Below are 22,046 nucleotides of genomic sequence, written 5' to 3' on the forward strand. Positions count from 1 at the left end.
TTGAGTCGAATGTTCTAAGTATATCAAGTTGATAGTGATGCCCAAATCTCCTATGTCTTTCCTGATTTTCTGCCTGTTCTATTATTGAGAAAGGGGTATTGAAACTTCCAACTATAATTATGATTTGTCTGTTCTCTTTGCAGTTCTCTTAGTTTTTGCCTTCATTTACATACACACACACACACACACACACACACACACACACGCACATATATATATAAAATTTCTTTTTTTTTCTGAGATGGAGTCTCACTCTGTCACCCAGGCTGGAGTGCAGTGGCACAATCTTGGCTCACTGCAAGCTCCGCCTCCCGGGTTCACGCCATTTTTCTGCCTCAGCCTCCTGAATAGCTGGGACTACAGGTGCCTGCCACTACGCCCGGCTAATTTTTTGTGTTTTTAGTAGAGACAGGGTTTCACCGTATTAGCCAGGATGGTCTCAATCTGACCTCGTGATCCACCTGCCTTGGCTTCCCAAAGTGCTAGGATTACAAGCATGAGCCACCGCGCCCAGCCTGTATATTTTAAAGCTCTGTTACTGGGTAGGGTACATAAACATTTAGGATTGTTAAATCCTTTTGATAATGGACTCTTCTATTATGAAAAAATAATGTCCTGTGGGTTTATAACATATGTAAAAGTATGAGTAACAACATAACAACATCAGAAGGGGAGAAATGGAAGATAACCTAGGCATCTTATTTTTAAGCATAGTTTTCCCTTTGTTTCTGCATTAGATGATTGACCTGAAATGTCATTCAATTTAACTTACTCTCCATCCTCACCCCCGCATTTTAGTTATGAGGCAGTAGAAAGAAATGATCTGCCTCGTGGTTTTCTAGAAATATGAAAGTTGAGTCCTTAAGGCTACACAGAAGGAAAGTACCTCCCCAGGACTTCACCCTTCCCATCCGTTCAGCAGGCTTTTCATCTGTCGTATCTTCTCTGTTGAAATGGCCATTGACGAAGAGGAGGAAAGGGGTTTTGTTGTGGATTGTTCGGGCACTTCCTTTGGGGTATATGGGGGATGAGTGTTACATTTGTGGTTTCTCACCTGCTATTCTGATAGTGGATTTGTGGGAATTCAGGCTTCATTTGGATACCCCGTTAAAGCTTGCTCCTTCATGTTCTTGTTTCTTCCTAGGAGCCAGCACCACTCTTTGACCTCGCCATGCTTGCCTTAGATAGTCCAGAGAGTGGCTGGACAGAGGAAGATGGTCCCAAAGAAGGACTTGCTGAATACATTGTTGAGTTTCTGAAGAAGAAAGCCGAGATGCTTGCAGACTATTTCTCTTTGGAAATTGATGAGGTATGACAGCCATTCTTATACTTCTGTTGTATTCTTCAAATAAAATTTCCAGCCAGGCACGGTGGCTCATGCCTGTAATCCCAGCACTTTGGGAGGCTGAGGTGGGCAGATGACTTGGGGTTAGGAGTTCAATTCCAGCTGGCCAACATGGTGAAACCCCATCTCTACTAAAAAAATAGAAAAATTAGCCGGGCGTGGTGGCATCCAAGCTGCTTGGGAGGCTGAGGCAGGAGAATCACTTAAACCCAGGAGGCAGAAGTTGCAGTGAGCCGGGATTGCACCACTGCACTCCAGCCTAGGCGACAGAGCAAGACTGCGTCTCAAAAAAAAAAGTTCCAAGATCAGGACTAGGCCTTCCCTCAGAAGCAGCAAGTGACATATGTGACATCCTCTCCATTCCCTATTTGCATTTCTAGGTTACATAACTGTACTATTATCTATTCATGCCTACTTCTGTTCCCAGGGTGAAGGACCCAGACATGGAGAGTCGAATCCCTGCAGGCCATTGTAAATGAGATTATGCCATTTGCTCCCATTTCTTCTTACTCCTTGATCTTTGGGGCTCTCCATCTTGATGTGTTCTTTGGATCATGAACAGATCCAAAGAAAAGGTTGTTCTGCTGTGCTGTGTGTCAGGATGAAAAACTGTTTAAGTGTGTAGGTCTGCCCCAAGTGCCCAGCCCAATCAAGTAACATGGTCGCCCAGAGTGGCAGAGAGGAGGACAAGGCCTGGGAAAGCACTGGAGAAATGGGATTTGTTTAAACTATGACAGCGTTATTTCTTGTTCCCTTGTCCTGTCTTTTTCCTGCAAGCAGGAAGGGAACCTGATTGGATTACCCCTTCTGATTGACAACTATGTGCCCCCTTTGGAGGGACTGCCTATCTTCATTCTTCGACTAGCCACTGAGGTCAGTGATCAAGCAGATACTAAGCATTTCGGTACGTGCATGTGTGCTGGAGGGAAAGGGCACATGACCACCCTTTGATATGGAATGATAAAGATGATAAGGGTGGGACAGCTGAAGGCCTGCTCTCATCCTCACTAATATTCATCCCCAGCAATATTCAGCAGTCTCATTTATAGTTTTAATGCCTAAAATGTCATATTTAGTTTTTTAGCTTTAAGTAGTCTGTGATCTCCATTTAGAATGAAAATGTTTAAATTCATACCTATTTTGAGGTATTGAATTCTTTGGACCAGGTGAATTGGGACGAAGAAAAGGAATGTTTTGAAAGCCTCAGTAAAGAATGTGCTATGTTCTACTCCATCCGGAAGCAGTACATATCTGAGGAGTCGACCCTCTCAGGCCAGCAGGTACAGTGGTGATGCACATTGGCACCCAAGGACTAGGACAGGCCCTCATACAATCTTTAGGAAATGAAACTTGCCCATCTCTAAAATTTTGGGATTTCTTTGTACCCAACAAGGTTCAAACACAATAGTCAGCTTTTATTCATGAGTTTTACTTCCATCTGCTGATGTAGAACATACCTCCAGAGTGACCTCAGAAATTGTCAAATGTGAAAGCACAAGCCATCACAGTGAGAAATAGGAGGTTGAGTTAGATTGTCTAAGGCTGGAGAGTCCATATACTCCCACTGTTGGCTCTGAAGTGTGTAGCCAGTCTTCAGATTCTGGGTCAGTCGCCCCTGCTCTTTATCCAACCACTGCCCTGCCAGGAAAACAAGGCTCTATAACTCCTCTTACAGGTCAACTTGACACAAAAAGGGTGCCTGGATTCCTAATGTTTCATTGTCACTTTTCCCAGTCAGATGATAATGCTTTTAAAATCAACATATATTTGGGGGGAGGTTGGAGGGGAGAGTTGAAATATTCTAAGAATCAAAGGGTAGCCCACTTTAATCAGAGTATGACCCCTGATTGGCCACAGTCATCTCCTAAGCAGTGTGAGCCAGTTTCAGATGAGGAGGCTGAAGGCCGCTCGGGCATGCTCAAGGATTCCAAGTCTGTAGGTGGGAGGGCAGAGATTTAGTCCTGTTGGCCAAAGCCTCTAGGGAGTTTCTCACTCCAGTGGAGAAGGCAACACACTTACCAAACTCTGTGGAAACTATCTCATTTGATGTGTGGAAACTATCTCATTTGATTGGAAATTTTACCTCAGGCAAAGGAAGGACAGTTGAGAAAGAACATTTTCTTACAAATGAGACAGCTAAGGCTTACAAGAAGGAGAGGAATAATGAGGCAAAGTAATCCTCATTAATATTTTCATTCCTCCCCTGGGGATTAGAACTATTTTCAGACCCGATTTTAATGGTAAGTTAGGTACTTCCTACGGTTGCCATCCAAATATCAGTCAGGATCAGACATGATGTTAGCTCCTGCTACAATAAAACCATTTTCTCCCTGAATGAAAACAAAGGTTCCACAGGAGACAGTCCCACAGAGCGGTGGCTTCTTTTCCCCCCTTAAAAACCTCATGTTGGCTGGACACAGTGGCTCACACCTGTAATCCCAGCATTTTAGGAGGCTGAGGTGGGAAGATGGCTTAAGCCCTGGAGTTTGAGGCTGTATTGAGCTATGATCACGCCACTGCCCTCCAGCCTGGGTGACAGAGCAATACCTTGTCTCTAAATAAATAAACAACAACAAAAAAATCCTCTTGTGTTCAGGCCTGTGGTATCCCTGAGAGGCTGGTGCACAAGATCCACTTCAAAAGCCCTAGATAACACCAAGTCTTTCCAGGCTCAGTGCACATCCCATCAGCCAGGATACCAGTATATGTTGGGATGCAAACAGGGAGGCTTATGACATCTAATGTGTTTTCCAGAGTGAAGTGCCTGGCTCCATTCCAAACTCCTGGAAGTGGACTGTGGAACACATTGTTTATAAAGCCTTGCGCTCACACATTCTGCCTCCTAAACATTTCACAGAAGATGGAAATATCCTGCAACTTGCTAACCTGCCTGATCTATACAAAGTCTTTGAGAGGTGTTAAATATGGTCATTTATGCACTGTGGGATGTGTTGTTCTTTCTCTGTATTCCGATACAAAGTGGTGTATCAAAGTGTGGTATACAAAGTGTACCAACGTAAGTGTTGGTAGCACTTAAGACTTACACTTGCCTTCTAGCTGGTAGCATTCCTTTATACATGGTGGATTAATTATAAATAAATAGTCAGATGTATCCTAACATAATTTCTTATTTAATTTTATTATTTATATATTGTGTCAGTTCAGAGGCCAAAAAGAGCTCATGAACATGTCGCAGGCTCTGACGGCGCTGACCATGGAGAAGGCTGGATTTGATCATCTAGTGTCTTCAGTAACCAAAGCTAATTATTAAGGAAAAAAACTTGAAGAAAGAAAATAGTCCTTACTTCATCTATAATGAGTTTTTGGTTTTTAGGGTTTTTTCTTTTTTTTTTTTTTTGAGACTGAGTCTTGCTCTGTTACCCAGGCTGGAGTGCGGTGGCATGATCTTGGCTCACTGCAACCTCCGCTTCCCAGATTCAAGCAATTCTCCTGCCTCAGCTTCCCAAGTAGCTGGGATTACAGGCACCTGCCACCACGCCCGGCTAATTTCACTATGCTGGCCAAGCTGGTCTCGAACTCCTGACCTCAGGCGATCCTCCTGCCTTGGCCTCCCAAAGTGCTGAGATTACAGGCATGAGCCACCACGGCCGGCAAAAGTATGAATTTTTAAGTTAGCCCACTTTGTTAATGACTGTGAGTACTAATAGCTTAAGATAAAGAAGTTTCTAGGTAATCTTTTTTGAAGGATGATGTAAAAATATAAACTTAAACTGTGAGTGACAAAATAAGCTTCCTTAATAAATATTAGCCTATATTTAGAGAAATGGAGCATTCAGCTCGGGAAGGAAGAATGTCTATGGTTTTAAGGTAAAATCCAGATTCCAAGACTCAGTGAAGAAAGTTCAGTGATAAAGAACAGACTACTCTCATCTTATGAAGAAATGGAGCAATTTCACTTGGAAAGACTAGGACGACAGAATGTTACACATATATTTATTGTGCCACAAAATAGGCAAGGTCAGTTTTGAACAGTAAGAACTCCACAAAGTAGACCAGGACATCTCAGAAGTGAGGTTCCATGAGCCCAGGTGGGGCACAGGCTGAGTGACCTTTAGTGGAGAGGAATAGGGGGTTTTCTGAGCTTCAAGAGCTGGGCCACACAGTATGTTGGTTCTAGCTGGGATGGAGTTCTAGAATAAACCTGCACTTTAGAACACCTTTCCACCCACCCCCAACCACACAACTTGCTACTGAAAATGTATAGGCTGAGGCACAATGGCTCATGCCTATAATCCCAATACTTTGGGAGGCTGAGGCAGGCAGATCACTTGTGGTCAGGAGTTCAAGACCAGCCTGGGCAACATGGTGAAACCCTATCTCTAATAAAAATACAAAAATTAGCAGGGTGTGGTGGTGGGCACCTGTAATCCCACCTACTTGGGAGGCTGAGGCAGGAGAATCAAGCTTGAACCCAGAAGGCAGAGGTTGCAGTGAGCCAAGATCATGCCACTACACTCCAGCAGGGGTGACAGCACGAGACTGTCTCTCAAAAAAAAAAAAAAAAGAGGCCAGGCACAGTGGCCCACGCCTGTAATCCCAGCACTTTGGGAGGTCGAGGCAGGCGGATCACTTGAAGTCAGAAGTTCAAGACCAGCCTGGCCAACATGGCAAAACCCCGTCTCTACTAAAAATACAAAAATTAGTCGGGCGTAGTGGTGCACACCTGTAGTCCCAGCTACTCAGGAAGCTGAGGCAGGAGAATCACTTCAACCTGGGAGGCAGAGGTTGCAGTGAGCCGAGATCGTGCCACTGCACTCCAGCCTGGGTGACTAAGTGAGACTCTGTCTCAAAAAAAAAAAAAGAAAAAAAAGAAAATTTATAGAAAATCATCTCAGTTCAGGAGATTGGTATCCATATTTTTTAAATGGCTAATTAAAAAAGGAACAAATATTAGAGATTTTATTCACTTTTGAATTACCTTTTTAAAGTCTACTTTTATTATCTTATGTGCCTTTAGTCACTAGATTTTCCCAATATATTTTCTATGTAAGCATTTTAAAGATACAATAATCATTTCAATAAAACCACCTGGGTACTAAGAGCAAAAGAGAAGCATAAATTCTGCAAAGTAATTGCACTTCATGATTTTAAAAAACCTCTTGGACAGGGTACCTCTAAAGATGAAACTAAAGTCTTTAAAAGTTCTACATTCCAGATTGTTTTTCCTCGAGAAGGAGACAAAAGAAGAGGGATGTGGTTGCCATGATTTGTTTTAAAGTCTCCTGTAACAAAATGAACATGTCAGTAGCCAATTGTGGTTGGCAAAAGGGTGTATTTAATAGAATCTGCAGGCAGATTTCTGATCTGCCCACCCTGCCCTACCCTCCCCCTTTGGGTTTGTTTGAGGTTTCATTCCACAAATAAGCAGCAGATAAAATACTTTACAAGGTACAGCACAGTTGTATTGAAGAAAAAAGGACCCAACTCTTAAACTTTAAGAGTATTAGGCCTGGACTTCCCCTGCCCCATGCAATAAAGCGAGTTTTATATACACTCCCCCATATTTTTTTCTAACATTTTCTTATATAAATTTAAATATTTTACAAAAAAAAAGGCTTTTTTCCTCCAAACATATAAATTTGAGTGAAACATAGATTCCCCACCCAAGAACTTGTTTCTTCACTAAAATACAAATGTCGTCTGATATTAAGGGTAAATTTAGTCTTTTGACCACTGGAGATCACTGAAGTCTGAATTGCACCGTGGAGAAGGCACTTGTGTTTTCTGAGGTCTCCAGCAAGTATCTCAGTGAGCACTCATAGAATTGCTGTCTGTCCTCCAGAACCCGTGCCAAGGCCTCCGAGTGCCCAGTTACTGAGGCAGCTGGGGAAAAATGTTGAGTAAACATGATTCTACAATTACGGAGATAAAAAATAAAAACAGCATGGACTGGTTCTAGCCTAGAATCAAACTACAACAAAATCCAAAGTGTTCATTCATGAAGATTCAAACTGGCTTCATTCTCTCATAAATTATAAAATACAAACGTGGCTGTTTTAATGACAAAACTCAAAACAGTACTAAAAGGGGTTTGTGTCAATGGACAAAAGTCAGTCCCTCTAGGTAGGGCCCCAAGGAGCATCACCCAGGTTGAAGGGTGGTTTTCCTACTGCTGGGCCAAAAGTGCTGTCCTGTTGGCCTTCATCTTCTCCAGCCGCTTGGCCAGGTGGCTGTTGGTCATCTCCATCTCCTCAATCTTGTCCAGTGCTGTTCGTAACTGGAGACAGGGAGAGTGCAGTCACTACATGTGGTCAGAAACAACATCCAGTGCTACTCTATTTTCAACTTCCTGGGAAATGAAAGCACTGCTAATTGTGATGGCCTTGCGCAGGACCCACAGCCTCATTTTTTCTGTCAGAGGTGTTAAATGATGATACTGAGGATTGTTTATTTGTTTTAATCACAGAAAGGATATATAGAAGTTGGAGAAATAGACCTGATCTGAAGCAGAAATAAAAACTATCTTTTTACTTATTATCTAATTGACCAAAACATAAAAGTAAATGGCAGTCACTATGCAGGTCAAAAACCAACACAAATTAGTTAAGTGACTCCCCTGCTGTTTCCTTAAGTATCACATTTCTTACACAGCTAAGAATTTATTTCCAAAAGATTTTTCTTTTTAGGAATGTGTTCTCCAAGAAGCATATTAAAAGAAGTACCTCTCGTTGTAGCTTCCTTTTTTCTGCTTTCAGTTCATCTTCAACTTTCTCAGCATTCTCAGCAGCAGTTTTATATCTCAGAACCTGTCCCTCAAGCCGGCTAATCTGTAAGTATGAGAACATAGGCCTCTAGTACTAGGCACTAGAAGTCACCACTTTTGGTAGCCAAGATGGAAATACAATGTCATTATAAATGCGAAGTAATCTAACACTAACAAGTCCCCTAAGGGTGAGTCATAAGTCCTCTTAGAACTCAATTGCTATTTATAAATCAAGAAATGTCCCCAGAGAGGATTACAGCTGTAGAGTCATTTTAGGGCCAATTTCCCATGCTAAGTTTTATTATGACCATATTGTTTAAGTGCCAAAGCAATACAGGAGGAGACTCACTAAATGGAAAAGTTCTTAGACTTTTTGGAATGTGTAAGGGATTTTGTTACAAATGATGATCTTGAATTATCTTGAAATATCTACAAAGAACAATGACAGCTATAGTTTCCTATGTTTTTAGAGAAAACAGAAGGCTAAAATGCCCCAATAAGTGCTCTCTGCTGGCTTTTCTATTTTAATACAGAACTATTATTGATCCAACTACAAAGGCAACTCAGGCACTCATGGGGTTGTTAGCCACTTAGATGCAGGAGGGACATTTAAATCACTTGGTACCATATAGAAGTACTTACACTTTGCTCCAAGGTGGTTATATCCTGTTCTGCTTTTGAAAGCTTAAATTTGTATTCGCTAATTTGTCTATTGGCATCTCCTAGAACAGAAGAAGACAATAAATTATCTTCACCTGTCAGAGATGACGGTATGAGCCATCAGGCAGTAGAGAGGACCATGCAATCTTAAGATTACAAAATACAGGGCTGGGTGCGGTGGCTCACGCCTGTAATCCCAGCATTTTGGGAGGCCAACGTGGGCAGATCACGAGGTCGAGATCGAGACCATCGTGGCCAACATGGTGAAACCCTGTCTCTACTAAAAATACAAAAATTAGCTGGGTGTGGTGGCACAGGCCTGTAGTCCCAGCTACTCGGGAGGCTGAGGCAGGAGAATCGCTTGAACCTGGGAGGCGGAGGTTGCAGTGAGCCCAGATCGTACCACTGCACTCCAGCCTGGTGACACAGTGAGACTCCACCGCGCCCCCCCCCCCAAAAAAATTACAAAATACAAATGCACACACAACAACCATAGCATCTTCAGCAGCCCAGCTTCTGGACTATATACTACAAGATGCTCTAGCATATATGTTACTACAGTATCCCTTGCAGCAAGAGTTAGAAGAAAATTCATTCTTTACCCTATGATATGTGTGAGCAGGGCTTGCAAAAGGAGCCCTGCCAATTCAGCAGCAGCCCCTACTAACCTTATGTGTGACCTTGTTGAGCCTCCATGCCCATAGTACTGCGCCCTCTTAATTCCCTGAACTCGGCCCCATACCTTCCCATCTCCCAGGTTTTGCTTCTGCTATCCAATACTGTAAGGGTCCTTTTCTCCCACCTCTGACTTAAGTCTTAACCTTCAAGGACAATCTCAATTTTCACCTCTTTCATGACTCTCCTTAGTTAATTATAACTCCTTCCCTTGCTGTATTTTATTGGCATTTTTATGACATCTGTCATGCTTTTTAAACATCGTATATGTAAGGAAGGAGAGGGGCTCTGTCTTGGCCTTCCTAAATCTACCTCTGTACCTAGCCAAGTGCTCTGCACATAGTGTATGCCTAAATACATATATGTTGGAATAAATGTTGTTCAGTAACATGATAATGTGTTATGGGTAGAGCTATAAGTTATTAGATGAACATCTGACCTAGGAAGTAACTCACTTAAAATGAAAAGTTTAGAAATGATGCCAGGGGACTTTTAAAATCCCTGCAAGAATCCAAGTTTAGCAAAAATCAGTCTCTGGCATGATTAGAGTATTAAGATTTGCAAAAGATAAACCAAATCTAACATACCACAGGAAATATTCAGTTTATCTAACTTAAGAACTTTGCTACATTTCCACATGACCAAGGTTACAATTACTTATACAGTCTTCAATGTGAGAGGTTTTTCTTTTTCTTTTTCTTTTTTTGAGACGGAGTGTAGCTCTGTTGCCCAGGCTGGAGTGCAGTGGCGTGATCTCAGCTCACTGCAAGCTCTGTCTCCCGGGTTCACGCCATTCTCCTGCCTCGCCTCCCGAGTAGCTGGGACTACAGGCGCTCGCCACCACGCCCGGCTAATTTTTTGTATTTTTAGTAGAGACAGGGTTTCACCGTGTTAGCCAGGATGGTCTCGATCTCCTGACCTTGTGATCTGCCCACCTCAGCCTCCTAAAGTGGTGAGAGGTTTTTCTAATTGGACAATTACTGTCACCTTAAAAGGAACAGGGTTACCATCTCCCCAAAAGCCGTATCTGGTAGTGAAAGAGAAGTATTCCTATTTCTGAGCTCTAAAACAAGCTTCAGGATCTTATTTTTAAATTGTTATCCTCAGCAATCTATTATCCAAATACACTGCTTCCTTCTCACTCTCCAAACCACCTTTCCCTTCCTGTTTTCAAAAGTTTAAGTCTCTTATCTCAGTAATTTCATGTGTGTTTTGAAATCCCATTCCAAAACACTCACATAATAGGCAAGGCATTGTCCATAACCGAGAGTTGCTACACTCCTGGTCTTCTGGTCCAGGGGAGCTGCTTGCTTTTGTCTTTGCCAGCTTTCCCACAGTCCTACAAAGCTCACTTGGTTCTACACCTCCTCCCTGGGTACTTTACCTTCTGCAAATACCAGCTATACAACACCTACCTACTCTAGGAAGTATTCACACATTAATGCAAGCCCATTCCCCCCTAAATCTGTTTCCTTTTAAATTTGCTGCTTCAGGACAGTCTCTCAGATCTATCCCCTACCCTCTCTTTAAGACTGCTGACAGCCACTGAACTGGTTCAGGCTCACCACTGTAGTAGCTTCCTGACTAGTCAGCTGCCTCTTCCCATGTCCTTGTTCTCATCTACCCCCAACACCAAAATGACATTCTTGAATAAAATATTCACCAGGAAATGTCACAAGTGTCCTAACTGATGTCCAACAGAAAAGATAATACCAATATCAAAAGTTAGTATTAATAAGCCTTAATCCAGAAAGCATTTTCTTTTTTTTGAAGAGACGGGTTTTCACCACATTGCCCAGGGCTGGTCTCAAACTTCTGAGCTCAAGCAATCTACCACCTCGGCTTCTCCAAATGCTGGGATTATGGGCGTGGGTGACCACGCCTGACCCCAGGAAGTCTTTTCTTGGCAGCCCATCTCAGAAGGTTTAGATGAAAAGTCCATGGAATAAATAAGATTTTAATACTAGTTATCAGAAAAGTCACTATTCTTATTGGAAAAATACAAATCTCCTCTGTCCCAGAATTACACATAATCACTAACAAAGGGTAACTACAAATTCCTGCTGAAATCTTCCTACTATGGGAATTAGTGTGACTACAGTGATCATTTTATCATGAGGTCAAAAGTAGAAAGTGAGAAAAACCGGAATAATCTGGGTAAAATGAATAGACTTTATTTTGTGGACTTATTTTAAATTTCATCTAATAAACTCGGATTAACAAAAATACTTCTAGGAAAATTCTGAAATTATGCAATTTAGTGTGAAGTAGTTCCAAATAGATTCCTCCAATATCCAAGATAAATTCCAGAGGAAAAACTTTAATGGGGAAGGGTGCTTGCTGTACGGGAGCTTAAAGATGACACGTGGGTATGGAAAAGGACAGTGCCAGGTTGTCAAAAGGCATTTCACTATGTGCAAAAAGTTCCTAGAAATCACTTTACCCAGAAAGGAACATCATCCCCTGAAGCACACAGGCTAGTGGAGCTTCTATTCAGCTATCTTACTGACTAGGACTGTTTTTCTGGACTAGCCAAGGACTAACCAATCTTTGTAGCATAGCTCTTCTTAAGAAAAGCGTATTACGGCCAGGCGCGGTGGCTTACGCCTGTAATCCCAGCAGTCTGGGAAGCTGAGGAAGGTGGATCACCTGAGGCCAGGAGTTTGAGACCAGCCTGGTAAATATGGCAAAACTCTGTCTCTGCTAAAAACATAAAAAATTAGCCAGGCACCAGGTGGCAGGTGCCTGTAATCCCAGCTACTCCAGAGGCTAAGGCAGGAGAATTACTAGAACCCAGGAGGCAGAGGCTGCAGTGAACCGAGATTGTGCCACTGCACTCCAACCTGGGTGACAGCAAGACTCCCGTCTCAAAAAAAAAAGAAAAGAAAAGAAAGAAAAGTACTACAAGACACCAGCAACCTGCTGACAAACCCACCCCTGGGACAGTCTATATACAGACTGGGATTGACCTGTCCCCTGGTACCTACTCTGCATTTCGATGAACTGCAAGTCTGAGCCATTCTGCAGTCCTGCCAGGTCACCCACTGTGCCATCACTCCTGGAGCATTTCTGTCGTTCCTCCTCTAATTGAAGCTTCAGTTTTCTAATCTGAAATGAAAATAAAGGTTCATCAGCAAGATCCAGTCTCTCAAATGAAGCCGATGCTTATTCTGTGGTCACATCATAGAACAAAGCAGACCCTTATATCAGCCACATTCATTCAAAACCTATTTTCTTGAGTGCCTAATAGGATACACCCATTGTCCTAGGTGCTAAAGATAAGCTATGAACAAACATTGAAAAGAGCGAGCCCCAGGACCAGGTGTCCCAGTAAAAAATAGCCATATTTTAAATTTGTGTCTGCTTTATGGAACAGTACATCTTTGGGGTATTTTTTGTTACCTTTGTTTAAAATGGAAAATTCCAGCCAGGCACAGTGGCATGTACCTATATATCCGGCTACTTGGGAGGCTGAGGCATGAGGATCACATGAGCCCAGGAGTTCGAGACCAACCTGGGAAACATAGTGAGACCTCATCTCTAAAAAAATAAAACAAAACTATAAACAGTTAATTGATAGGGTATATTCAAGGGATTATTTCTTAAAATGGAAGATTCCATGAGCAGTTTTTTGTTGTTTACTTTTAGACATAGGTTAAATTTTCTGTATATAAAAATAATTGGGGCCAGGTGTGGTGGCTCACGCCTGTAATCCCAGCACTTCGGGAAGCCAAGGTGGGCGGATCACGAGGTCAAGAGTTCGAGACCATCCTGGCCAACATGGTGAAACCCCATCTCTACTAAAAATACAAAAATTAGCTGGGCATAGTGGTTCATGCCTTTAGTCCCAGCTACTCGGGAGGCTGAGGCAGGAGAATCACTTGAACCCGGGAGGTGGAGGTTGCAGTGAGCAGAGATCACATCACTGCACTCCAGCTTGGTGACACAGTGAGACTCTGTCAATAATAATAATAATAAGAAGAAGATATACAGAGATGACTCCCCAGCGGTCCTTAACTCCATCAACAGGGGTCAAAGGGAAGCCTCTGCACTAAGATTAAGTTTGCCACTCCCCAATGGGAAAAGGGTAAGCTCTATATTGGGACTAACTCTATACTTCCCAGATACCTCTGCCCTTTCAACACACAGGATCACCGTCATTAGCTGCCTTGAGAGAACCAGGGCTGATCTCATTGTCTCCATCATTCCTATTTATGTGCATCTCGCAAAGGGTCATATTCTTCCTCTGCACTCTTCCTCACAAGGGTCTGTAGGACCACTAACCTTCATCTCCTAACCTTTCCCAATGCCTGAAACTTCTCCACTGTGCCCTCTAGAATTAACAGTCCATCATCAGCAAATGCCCTCTGTCTTTTCTCTGAGCAGATGAGAACCCTCTCCCTTAAGAATCCTGCTGCTTCTGCAGCTCTCTCAAACACTGTTTTGTTTTGTTTGTTTGTTTGAGACAGGGTCTCGCTCTGTGGCCCAGACTGGAGTGCAGTGGTGTGATCTCAGCTCACTGCAACCTCCGCCTCCTGGGTTCAAGCGATTCTCCTGCCTCAGCCTCCCAAGTAGCTGGGATTCCAGGTGCATGCCACCACACCCGACTAATTTTTGTTATTTTTAGTAGATGAGGTTTCGTCATGTTGGCCAGGCTGGTCTTGAACTCCTGACCTCAAGTCATCTGCCCACCTCGGCCTCCCCAAGTGCTGGGATTACAGACATGAGCCACCATGCCCCGCCCTTTTTTTTGGTACTTCTACAGCCTCCTACTACTGAACCTAGAGATGGAATAGGTGTCCTCTTGCTTTCCTTGCTGGTATTATCCCTACATCTTCCCTAAAAGTCCCAGGTCTTAATCTCATCTCTTCAAATTATATACACTAACTACTTATCATTGCCAAAATCCCATTCCTTCATCACCATTTATTAAATAGCTCCCAACTTGCACTCCCTCTAGACTATTCCTGTCTTAATTTTTGGCAATTTCAATGTATATCTAAGTAGAGGATCTTCCTGACAAATGATCTCTCAATTTCTGGTACACCTCCTCATATGGTGAAATGTATTCCCCAGTGCTGAAGGTGGGGCCTGGTAGGAGGTATCTGGGTCATGGGGCAGATCCCTCATGAATGGCTTTGCACCGTTCCTTTGGTGATGAGTGAGTTCTCGCTCTGGTAGTTCACACAAGATCTGGTTGTTTTAAGTGTGTACATCACCTCCCCACTCACTCACTCTGGCTTCCGCTCTTGACATATGACATGCCTGCTCCCCATTCACCTTCTGCCGTGATTAGAAGTTTCCTGAGGCCGACTGGGCACGGTGGCTCATGCCTGTAATCCCAGCACTTTGGGAGGCCGAGGTGGGTGGATCACCTAAGGTCAGGAGTTCAAGACCAGCCTGGCCTGAGGCCTCAGGAAAATGAGCTCAGAAGCTGAGCAGATGCTGACACCATGCTTCCTGTACAGCTTGCAGAACTACAGCCAATTAAACCTCTTTTCTTTTACTTTTTTTTTTTTTAAGACAAAGTCTCACTCTGCCACCCAAGGCTGGAATGCAGCGGTGCAATTTTGGCTCACTGCAGCCTCCACCTCCCTTCTGCCTCAGCCTCCCAAGTAGCTGGGACTACAGGCACCCACCACCATACCCAGCTAATGTTTTTTTTGTATATTTTTAGTAGAGTTGGGGTTTCACCATGTTGGCCAGGCTGGTCTCGACTCCTGACCTCAACCACCTGCCTTAGCCTCCAAAAGTGCTGGGATTACAGGCATGAGCTGCCACGCCCAGTCAAACCTCTTTTCTTTATAAATTACCCAGCCTCAGGTATTCCTTTATAGCCAAGCAAAAAATGGACTAACCCACCTCCCTTCCAAGGATCTTGCCATCTATCCCTTCTTGCCCTCAGCTACTCACTCCCACAATCATATACTAGATCTTATCATTAGACAATTGTAATCCCTATACAATTTAGTTCCATGTATCCTCTCTCTAACCACCATTCCTCATCTTTCTAGGTCTTTCTCTCTAGACTCAAATTCCAACAACCCTTCAACCACACTAGTACCACTAATCTACAGATTACATCTTCTTTCTACTGTACCTTGATGTGTTTCTGAATATCTCCCGAATCCTCTTCATCCAGTTTAATTTCAAGGTCTATCATTATAATAATTTTCTTTCTTACTCCCTTACCTCTCCTGCCCCATTAATACTTTCCTGGTAAAATCTAGCTCTCTACTCACTCCATGCCTGCCCCTATGCAGCTGTAAGTAGCCAGAGAAACACGTAAACGCATTCACACAAACCTTCTAACATATCATATAATACTGTTTATTGTCTGATGTCTTCCTACTAGAATGTCCCTCAGGCAGGAATTTTTTTCTAAACTAACTTATTCACTGAAATATCCCAGTGCCTAGAATAGTGCATGTTAAATAATAGAATCTCACTCAACATTTGTTGAATGACTGAATAGGACTTCCAAAATAGAGAACACAGAATATGGGAGGGGAAAAAAATCAGTAACAAAATCATTCAAGAAATCTTCCCAGAACTAAAGAATGGGAGCTCCTAGAATTGACAGGGGCCCAGCATCACACATGAAAACTTCAAATCACATTGCTATCTTCAAATTACACCAGAACACTAGAGAGAAAGAGAATAGGATACAACCTTCTACAAAGAGGAGAAAAATAGATCACAAACCAGAAAAGATCAGAACTCAAAATGTTCATGAAAACTCAACAGCCATACTTGAAGTCACAGCACAATGAAGAAATGTCTTTTTAAAAAATCTTAAGGAGAACAATGGCAACTCAGGATTCTCTACCTAGCCAAACTATTTTAATCAAGTAAGAGGGTGGAATGAAGACATCTTCAGGCCTGCAAGGTCATGAAAAATTAACAATCCACAAACCCTCTTCTCAGGAAGCTACTGGAAGATGTACCAAAACTAGAAAATAAATAAGGAGAAAGACATGAGATACCGGAAAAAGGGAACCCAACCTAAATCACATGCAAAGAAAATCCCCAGATGCCAATGAAGGGTGACCACATCTATGTACCAAGAGAGCAAGCCATTAGTTTAGAAAGGGACAAGTCAGATGCACCAAGATTCGACAAACTGGAACTGAAAGAATGCCAGATGCATCTGAAAATACTGAGTGGGTTTAATCTACTGTTGGAGAGTCTGTGGTTAAATTGATGATAGAAAACCAAGCAAATACAAAGAAAAACCATAACATTAACTTAGAGGAAACTAATAGTTCCAAGGGAGATGATCCTAGAATGCAACCTGGCTCCACTGTGAGTAGAGTTTAGAGGGTCCTAATGACACAAGCAGACTGGAATTACACCGTTCCTTTATTAGGAGGATTTGGGAGTGGAAAATATGTGTGTGTGTGGCAGGGACAAAGGATGAAAAACAGCTAAACCCTCATCTTCCATAAAAGGATGTCAACATAGAATGCCTGAAGCAGAACAATCAAGACGCAACGTAAGTATGTTACACAGAGATACAAGGACAGCACACAAGAATCAGCTAAAAGCATTTAACAGAAATGGTCAGGGGTGAGGACAGAGAAGCCAGGCCAGGGGATTGCTGTGTTCATAACAAACTTTGTAGAAAACCATATGACTCCTTAAACTATGTGTCCTTAAAAAAATGTTTTAAGAACAGAAAATAACAGAGGTAAAATATGAATTATCTATCCTTCAAATCTCACTTGAGTGCTGATGTTTGAAATAAGCATATTTCTTTTTAATGAACATTTCAATTAGCTAGTATTTTACCATGTAACTTCGTTAAAATTATTTTACACTCCATTAAGAATGCCTTTACCTGTGACAGTAGTTCTTCCTTCTCTCCAGCAAGTTTTCGTAGCCTTACATCTAAAACAAATGAAAAAGATCGTAAACTAAATATGTGATGATGTAGTATATAAACAAAAAATTTTCAAACTCATAAACAGCTAATATTATCTGATAAATTACATTACTTACAGCTCTGAATATCTAAAGAAATAAAGGTGTTAATAGCATTACGGAAAAGTTCTTAACCCTCTAAAACGTATTTCCATACAACTGATACTTATCAGGGCACCAAATGCAACATTTGTTCCCCACAGCAGTGATTTGCCACTTAAAGACAAACTGAAGTACAAAGGAGGTCATTTCCTTGTTTCAAGCTTTCACTAGTAGACAACTCAAATGTCAAGTGTGCTCCCAAAGGCTAAGCCCTTAGCGGGAGAGATTCAAATATGTGAAAGAAGATGGGGTAAGAGCAGGACTGGGCAAAGGAAGCTGGAGGAGAGAAAAGAGAGGAGCACAATGCTGGAAGAAGCGAAGTCCCCAAAAGCTAGTAGGGAGGGAAGGGGACCCACTCCAAGATGTCGGCAGCTGGGCCAGGTGCGGTGGTTCACGCCTGTAATCCCAGCACTTTGGGAGGCCTAGTTGGGTGGATCACTTGAGATGAGTTTGAGACCAGCCTGGCCAAAATCGTGAAACCACGTCTCCACTAAAAAAATACAAAAATTAACCGGGCATGGTGGCAGGTGCCTGTAAATCCCAGCTACTCAGGAAGCCATCTGAACCTGGGAGATAAGAGGTTGCGCGTTGCAGTGAGCTGAGATCGCGCCACTGCAATCCTGCCTAGGCGACCAAGTGAGACTCTGCCTCAAAAAAAAAAAAAAAAAATGTGGGCATCCATGGGTGGATCTGCGGCTTGGTAGCAGCATCAGGGTTCACTCCTGGCCTATGGAGATTTGACTCTTCCCAAGCCTGCATTAAAATAGGCCCCTTCAGCTGAGGAGACACCATTGTTCACTTAAAAAAGCAGCTGACACCTGACTGACCACTACCCTCTGTAAATGATGAGGGTCACAGCCAAATACAGATTTTGGTTTCTTCTGCACCTTTCAAGCAGGTCTGCCTGCTGGGACCTGCAGACGAGGGAAACAACAGCAGGGAAACACCCTGGGCTGCCTACAGCCAGACTCTTGTTCCATTCTCCAGATCTCTCTTGCTCACCCAGCATCTTGCTTTATTCAAAGTGCCTTACAATCACATTTCTGGAATGCTCCACATTAGAGAATGTGCTTACTAACTTTTAAAATGTTTTTCAGTTTGCTTTACACTTATATCTCTCACTCCTCTAAGAAGCTTACACATATATGAAAACAAGATGAAAAATGAAAAAAGATTGTTTTTTAAAAAATAAAAGTGAGCTAATGATACAGTATCTATCTGTGCCGTTTTTCTTCCTCTAGAGTAGATTTCTTAGTGGGGTCAATAGATGGGTGACTTTGGTTTCCTGGAGAGAGGTGTCAGCAACTTTGTTTTTTCCTGGAGAGAGGTGTCAGATTCTCAAAGGGTTAAATTTAAGAGGTTTAGACTTTAAGAGTCTGGGAAGCCCTGCTCTGGAAGTCATACTTCTCTCATATCTGTCTTTTTGGTCATCTGTTTCTTGGCTTAAGAAATGTGGTAGAAAAGAGGTACAGAACCCTGGGGTAAGTAGTGGAACATAAAACCAGATGTTCCAAGGATGAGAAACTTATAGCACACATGAGAAGTCTCCTGCTAGCCTACTGCTCCCCTAGCACAGGTATACTAGACTATCTCTTTGCAGAAAAGTTTGTAGTTAAGTAAAAAACAATGCGTATAGGCCCATAGTACTTCCATCCACGGGCCTTACAGTTACACTTATTGCCTTACAATGACACAGATGCTGGTTTTCCAAGGCCAAGGATGTCCGAAGAAAATGGGCCAATGTGCCCAGATTCTTCTGGTTAAGCGTCTACTTGAGTCTCAGACAGCCCTTATGCTGTTTTTGTTTTCCAAGCTGGGATATGAAAAAGCAGAAAACCCAATAGGGTAACATTAATCCAAGTCAAGATAGCAACCAGTATCTTACCTAATGGCCCTTCTCCTGCTGACTCCAAGACCTGAGCAGCTTCCTGAGACACAACAGTGATGGCTCCAGCCACTGGTTCATGACTGACATCACCATTGGGAGTGCCATCGGGGATTATAACTAAGCCATGTTTCTGCAAGGGGGGAAAACCCATCATCACAAAAGGCCCATATGGAAACAGTAAGCTCTGTGAGGTAACTCTGCAACAATACATGTTTGCTACAGGTAAAATCTGGTTAGAATCAGTTACATGGAATATAGCTCTGTGGAAGAAATAGCTTAAACCTACCAAATCTGGATTAGGGAATAAACATTGTAGTTTGTATTTGGGCTAGGAAAGATGGCAGGATGAAAAGAAGGAAGACAGTGAGTAAAGCAGTGAGGGACCTGAACTCCAGGCTAATGCTAACATACCTCTCCCGTCTTCACTGTCTCCTGCAGGTCAGCCAGCTCCTCTCTGAGCATATCCCGCTCATTCCTAAGGCAGGCAATGTATTCTTTCTGTTTCTCTAGGGCCTGGTTTTAGGTAAGGTAGCAAGGGAAACAATGGCAGAGAAAAAGAGCAGGTGAAAGGTAGCAGAGAAGTACCTAATTCAAATAAGCAAAGATAAAAGCATAAAAAGCAAGGAAGCAGTCAAAAGATTGGAAACAAGCAGTCAGATATGGGAGGAAATACAGAGTTACATGGATATACATCTCCAGAAGAGAGTTCTCATAGAAACTGGTTCTCATGCATCAATTTGGCAAAACATGTTTAATCACATCAAGCAGGGAAATAAATCTTTCTTTTCCAGTCAATGAAAAAAAATAAAACAGGAAAAGGAAGATGAAGAGAGCAGCCAGAGTAAAACAAAGCTTTCCTTACTGACTGCCTCAGTACATTTTTATTTGGTGAACAAAAAGAACCCCACATTTCATGTTTAACTAAACTAGTTTATTCAATAATACAGTTGAGTTTTCAAAAAAAAAATAGTTCTGGAATAAAAATAACTATTATATGTAAGATATTTTAATTAAATATTGGCTGTATATTGTTCTCCAAGTAGTGTGGCAAAATACTCAAATACCACTTAATTCAAAATAGTTAACCTACAAAAGAATTCAAAGATCAACTTCTGACCATTTAATTAAATATAACTGAGACTCATTGGCTTTCTGTTATATTCCCAAAATGTGAAAAAACAAAACACTGACAAAATAAATACAGCCAAGCTATGGAGAGTTACAGAATATGGATTTCAGAATCAGGCTTTTGGGTCCTGGCACATACCCATCCTATGCCTCAGTTTCCTTACCTGAAAAACAGAAGGGATAATAGCACCCATCCCAAGGGCAGAGGCATAAATCAAGGTAAAGCATTGCCTGTAATGCCTAGATAGCAGGGACAGTTCAGGAGAAGCAGGCTGGTGATTTCATTTGTAAATTCCCTGCCATTCCCTTAATCTCACAACTCTCAGCTAAGGACAATGCAGAAGCAGGAACATACTTTGGTTATCGATGAAAAATAAAATCTACTATGAAAAAATAAAATCTATTGTAAAAGAAAATAACCCAGAATTAAAAATACACCCAAAGTAAGTAGTCTATGCAGGAATCTGATAACTGGCCTATTTGAAAAAGCCTTTCCCCACATATTTTTGTTCATATATTTAATGTCTTCTGTCAGCATTCCCATTAATCCAAGAAGTTAAACTACAACAGGTAACTTTCCTCTCAGTTCACTGGCTTTGGAAGTGTGACAGAGAATTGCTGAGAAATTGATAGCTGAATAGTTGGGCAATTTAAAAAATCATCATAATCCTATTTTGCAACCAAATAGGGATCAAGTAAATAAGGGATGATAGCAACTACCATTTGTATAGCACAAATTATATGGCAGGCACTATTTTATATAATTTCTCTCTTATACGTTATTTTGTATTTGAAACCTCTACATATCCTGTGAGGTACCTGTATTATCCCCATTTAACAGATCAGAAAATTGAGGCTCAGAGTGGCTATATTTTTTGCTCAAAGTCACATTAAGTGGCAAAATCAGAAAATGAATCTGGTTGTTTTTGTTTCCAAAGCCCTTAGTTTTTTAAATATCACAGCCCTGTGGAGGATACATTATATTCCCTTATTGTTAGCCCAGATGATGCTAGGAAAGGCGCCCATAGGGCAAATCCTACTCTTTACTTATCCAAACTGCCATGTCAATATCTGACTTCTTTTCAACAATTTACAGTCATACTATATGATGTGTCTCAAGTCTGCCTGTGAATTAACAATGTGGGTTCAGCACCATCCAGCTAGTATTAACACTCCATTACATTAATCATTAGTAATAAATGAAACATTGGGAAAACAAAGCACAACAATACTTTCCCATATGTTGAGTGTCACTTTAGTCTTTATGGGTTAGGTATTTTTGGTTACTGGTATCTGCATGCATAGTTATGTCATGTATCACCACATATAAGTGGGTAAATGATCACTGTCACACATGCTCTATATAAACAACACCACTGAATATAAAAGACCTCTGAGGAACAGGCCAATTTGAAACTAGGAATTCTAGCAAATGATATACATGACATCTGCTCCTCTTCCACATCTTATTGCACTGGGTTTTATTTTTACCTTCGGACTTTTTAATTTCCTCTTCCCATAATTATAGATGGGAAAATAAAATACATCCTGTAAATTCACCCATTTCACCACAAAGTTTGAAGACTACTAAAATACCTTAT

General features: G+C 41.9%; 2 protein-coding genes across 62 annotated transcripts in view; one reads left to right on the forward strand and one right to left on the reverse strand.

Annotated features, from left to right (window-relative positions):
* MLH1 (mutL homolog 1) overlaps window positions 1-4,463 on the forward strand; it is a 54,698-nt gene extending 50,235 nt beyond the window's left edge. For 7 of the 12 annotated variants that reach the window (XM_005546625.5, XM_065540346.2, XM_074031639.1 and 4 more), the window contains 4 exons: window positions 1,145-1,309; window positions 2,126-2,218; window positions 2,512-2,625; window positions 4,100-4,463. In XM_005546625.5, the coding sequence (XP_005546682.3) occupies window positions 1,145-1,309; window positions 2,126-2,218; window positions 2,512-2,625; window positions 4,100-4,267 (540 nt within the window). In that variant the 3' untranslated portion in view covers window positions 4,268-4,463. Of the gene's footprint in view, window positions 1-1,144; window positions 1,310-2,125; window positions 2,219-2,490; window positions 2,626-4,099 lie in introns of all 12 variants that reach the window. The other 5 variants (XM_005546623.5, XM_074031642.1, XM_005546624.5 and 2 more) reach the window with 1 other exon arrangement.
* A 2,155-nt stretch (window positions 4,464-6,618) lies between these two features.
* Window positions 6,619-22,046, reverse strand: part of LRRFIP2 (LRR binding FLII interacting protein 2) — a 128,446-nt gene continuing 113,018 nt past the window's right edge. For 35 of the 50 annotated variants that reach the window (XM_074031663.1, XM_074031664.1, XM_074031659.1 and 32 more), the window contains 7 exons: window positions 19,729-19,830; window positions 19,315-19,447; window positions 17,245-17,294; window positions 12,392-12,512; window positions 8,712-8,791; window positions 8,029-8,133; window positions 6,619-7,583 (listed from right to left, as the gene is read on the reverse strand). In XM_074031663.1, coding sequence (XP_073887764.1) covers window positions 7,473-7,583; window positions 8,029-8,133; window positions 8,712-8,791; window positions 12,392-12,512; window positions 17,245-17,294; window positions 19,315-19,447; window positions 19,729-19,830 — 702 coding nt within the window. In that variant the 3' untranslated portion in view covers window positions 6,619-7,472. The remainder of the gene's footprint in view (window positions 7,584-8,028; window positions 8,134-8,711; window positions 8,792-12,391; window positions 12,513-17,244; window positions 17,295-19,314; window positions 19,448-19,728; window positions 19,831-22,046) is intronic. The other 15 variants (XM_074031674.1, XM_074031669.1, XM_074031672.1 and 12 more) reach the window with 1 other exon arrangement.

The sequence above is a fragment of the Macaca fascicularis genome, chromosome 2 (genome assembly GCF_037993035.2).
Source record: "Macaca fascicularis isolate 582-1 chromosome 2, T2T-MFA8v1.1".
In the NCBI taxonomy this organism is placed as follows: Eukaryota; Metazoa; Chordata; class Mammalia; order Primates; family Cercopithecidae; genus Macaca; species Macaca fascicularis.